Source organism: Nicotiana attenuata, unplaced genomic scaffold (genome assembly GCF_001879085.1).
Source record: "Nicotiana attenuata strain UT unplaced genomic scaffold, NIATTr2, whole genome shotgun sequence".
In the NCBI taxonomy this organism is placed as follows: Eukaryota; Viridiplantae; Streptophyta; class Magnoliopsida; order Solanales; family Solanaceae; genus Nicotiana; species Nicotiana attenuata.
The window spans coordinates 60899-65182 of NW_017673473.1; the positions used below are offsets into that span (position 1 = coordinate 60899).

Below are 4284 nucleotides of genomic sequence, written 5' to 3' on the forward strand. Positions count from 1 at the left end.
CCCCCCCCCCCCCCTAAAAAAAATGCCTAATGAGTGGACTTTACCTCTTTAGGGCATGCTAACCATGAAGGAATGAGAGCCAGACCCATTGTCTGCAAATAACATAAGTTTCAGGGCAGTAGAAAATATAACAAACAGCAAACTAGGCTGTAAACTATAGAGGAACTCTCGGGGCGCATAGGATATACCTTAAGTATTCTGTGATTGTTGATGAAACGGTCTAAGATAGAGCAAATATCAAGACCTTCATTTGCGTCGAATGCATATTCCAGTACGCCAATGCAACGGTCCCCTGAACCCTCAAACACAGGCACAGTCCAATAGCTACCTACTCCCAGACACATTGCAAAATTGCGCAAAGGGTATTCGCCCATGTAATAGTATCTGACATGAGGGCTGAATTCAGGCATTCCACTTCTGAAGACGCGTGCTGGACGGCCATGGACATGGATGCGTTTAGCTGCAGTAATATCTGTGGTGTCGACTGAAGCTATAGTATGGAGACATACACGCCTGTACGCCCACAGACCCTCGTGAATCTTGCCATTAAGAGCAAAAGGCTGGTCTGCTGTTGTTAAAAAAATCTGGCCACCATTAACCCTTATAGGTACCCAAAATTGAATCAAACAAGTTCCTTGAACATCAAGAAGCTCGACTAGATTCTTGATTGTCAATCTGTTTATTTGACTGTCACCATTTGTATCAGTGTGAGTAGAATCTCCTATCCAATGAAAAAAGTTGGACAACATTGATGTCAAAGAATTTCAAAACAACACAACAATAACAACTATTACGCCGCAATCCAAGCAAGTTGGGCTATAGGAATCTCCATTTGCTCCATTTAATCTCATCTTAATTAGACCAATATTATACAAAATGAAAATAGAATGTACTCTCTTTGTCCCATTTTACGTAGCATACTTTTCCTTTTAGGTTGTCCAAAAAGAATGACACTTTTTTATATTTACAAACAATTCAACTTTTGACGAAGTAGCGAGTAAAATTAGAGGCTATAGTCAAAGGCGAGTGGCAGCATTCATGAGTCGCTAGCTTAACTGTCCCTCGGAGACAGGCAGTGGTGTAGCCACATAGAATGAAGGACTGAACACCCTTCATCGAAAAAATTATACTGAGTATATAGAAAATTATACTATGTATACATATCAAAAATTATTTTTTGTACATATATATTAAACCTTGAACACCCTTTTCAAAATTCCTCGCTTCGCCATCGGAGGCAGGTTCGAGATGAGTCGCTAGTTTAACTATCCCTCGGAGACATGCAGTGGTGTAGCCACATAGAGTGAAGGGTGTTCATCGAACATCCTTGGTCGGAAAAATTATACTGGGTATAGAGTAAATTGTACTATGTATACATATCAAAAGTTACTTTCTATATATATATATATATCAAAAATTACATATTAAACCTTGAACACCCTTTTCAAAATTCCTGGCTTCGCCACTGAAGGCAGGTTCGAGAACTACTTCTCAATTTACCCTTAGGGAAATGATTTACAGTCATACAAACGTCTATAAACTTGTTTTCAAACAATGTCACATAAATTGATGAAAAGCTAAAACCCAAGAAACAAAAAACCCCACATGCACAAAACTAAAGAGAGAGAAGAACTCACTGAGAAATTGGAAGAGAGATTTAACATGGTTCAGCTCATCCCCATTACGATTAGTCCAGAAAACCCACCGATTAATTCCATCATCTTGTTTTCTGTAAGAAAATTTGAGTTCAACAGGCATTATGAAAAAACTTAATTATCAGCAGCAGAAAGAAATCAAGACTGATGAATTAAAAGAACGCAAAATTTGTAGTTTTTTTGTGTGTAGTCCACATAGATTAGTGCTGTGCTGTATTAATTTTCTTTATTACTTACCTTGCTCAAATGATCCAAAAGGTCTGAGTAAAGGAGGATATCACGTGGATTTCCACTTATGCTTTTCGACTCAGCTATTATTGGATGCTGGGATTATTTTATACCGCCACTTTCCTTTGACTGAGAATGATTGTCATTTTCTGGTTTCAGTTTGTAAATATGCTCATGCACCTAAATAACTTAAATTCATTTCTGTTATAAGAAAAATTAAATTATGGTAGCTGTCTAATCTTTTTCATTATCTCTATAACATCCCCATAATTTTTCTGACATATTTTTTCACTTTTCATGTCTATACAAAGGCGTTGTAATAGATGGAAAGAACACACAATTGAAGAAGAAAATCTCTTCCTTTTTCCTCTCTCTATTTCTTGTTCATATTTTATTAAATTATTTTTATTTCATAACACGTTATCAGCACGAATTTGCTTCTAGTCAAGTCCGATCCGGCATACACTAGGTACCACCACTCTACTTTCTGGTATATAATTGTCATAGCATTGTTATTACGTCTGGAGAATTTTCTTTTTCCCAAAATTGATTGCTAATCTGCACACATATATATACCGATTAATTTAGATGTTACCATTCTTTAAATATTTTCAACCAATCAATTCTATGCTTATGTAAGCTTCATTACATAGACTTAATTATTCTGGTAACCGCATAAAGGTGATGCATCCTTATAATTTGTGGTTTAACACATTATGCAATTATTTTTCTAAGTATACTGCCAACAAGTTTTAAAATAATTATAGATTTTTATTTTATTCAAATTTTAAAAATATATACTAATGTCAAATTTAGATTGTAAGATCATTATAAAATTGTTATTAAGATATTAAAAGAAAATATAGAATATGTATATTAAATCATTCTGTAACAATACTTTGCCATAATTACAGCTGAGCTTTACCTCTCTTTTTGTTTATTTTTCTCTTAATTCAATTAAGAATTTGCCACAGAAATTTTCGGTTAATTTTATTTATTCAAAAATTTGTTGAAGTCTGTTTATATAAATATGAATACCATATTACGTGACTTATTTTATTTTGTTCTTGTTTCATAATTATCCAAATTGCTTCTAATTATTCTATTTTTTTATGATAGTTTTCATTATGTCGATTTTTTCAAAATTTGAATTTGTGAGGCACTTGACATCTTCAGAAAGAATTATTTATCATGGGTCCTTGATGATGAAATTCACATTGCTGCAAAAGCTCTTGAAAATACTATTATACAAGGATAAAGCAAAGGCTATGATTTTCCTTCGTCATCATCTCGATGAAGGGTTAAAGACCGAATACTTAACCCTAAAAGATCCATTTGAATTATGGAGAAGTTTGAATATGACCATCTTAAGGCAACGGTATTGCCAAGAGCTCGATATGAATGGATTCACTTACGGCTATAAGATTTTAAAACTGTAAGTGAATATAATTCTGTTGTATTCAGGATAACTTCCCAACTTAAATTATGTGGGAAAATTGTGAATGATGAGGATTTACTGGAAAAGACTTTTTCTACTTTTTATGCGTCAAATATGGTATTGTAGCAACAATACCGTGAAAAAGGTTTAAAGAAATATTCTGAATTAATCTCATGCCTCCTGGTGGCTGAGCAACATAATACCTTTTAATTGAAAAATCATGAAGCCCGTCTCACTGGATCTGCACCATTTTTCGATGTGAATATGGTAGTAGCTACTCAAAAGTCTGAAAGAATACAAAATAATTATCGTGTCATGGTCGTGGCCATGGACGTGGAAGGGGATGAAATAATTATCGTCATTATGGTGGAAATAAACAAGAGAACAATAAGGATCCTCAAAATAATCCTTTAAAAAGCAGAGTTAACATTTGCCACAGATGTGGTATGAAAGGTCATTGGGCACGTGTTTGTCGTAAACCTGACCATTTTGCCAAACTTTATCAAGAATCCGTTAAAAGAAATGATAACAATGTGGAGGCACACTTGACTTTTCAAAATAATGATGATAAAGCAGGTCCCTCAAACAAATATGATGATGCTAAGGCAAATCTTACATATAAAGATGATGATTTTGGAGGCCTTGCAAATATTACTCATTTAGAAGCTGGGGACTTCTTTGAGGATATTGACTGAAGAAGTGATTATCTTACTGGGGAATAAAACTTTAAGAAGAGTTAGTTTTAACATATTATGTCTTGATGTGTCACGACCTAAACTTCCCCCGTTGGATATCGTGATGGCATCTAGTCATAGGGACTAGGTAAGCTTAATATTAATTGAAACAACAACATTATTTAAATAACATCTAACAATTCAAAATGGAAATCTCTTTAAAATTTACAACCCCAAAATCGGTAGTACAAGTCATAAGCTCTACATAGTATTTGCTAGAAAACTTCTA

General features: G+C 34.2%; 1 protein-coding gene across 1 annotated transcript in view; it reads right to left on the reverse strand.

Moving 5' to 3' along the window:
- LOC109216469 (protein NLP7-like) overlaps window positions 1–1905 on the reverse strand; it is a 3664-nt gene extending 1759 nt beyond the window's left edge. The window contains exons 1-3 of the mRNA XM_019380630.1: window positions 1638–1905; window positions 189–721; window positions 45–92 (exon numbers count right to left, since the gene is read on the reverse strand). Coding sequence (XP_019236175.1) covers window positions 45–92; window positions 189–721; window positions 1638–1758 — 702 coding nt within the window. The 5' untranslated portion in view covers window positions 1759–1905. The remainder of the gene's footprint in view (window positions 1–44; window positions 93–188; window positions 722–1637) is intronic.
- Window positions 1906–4284: the final 2379 nt, after the last annotated feature.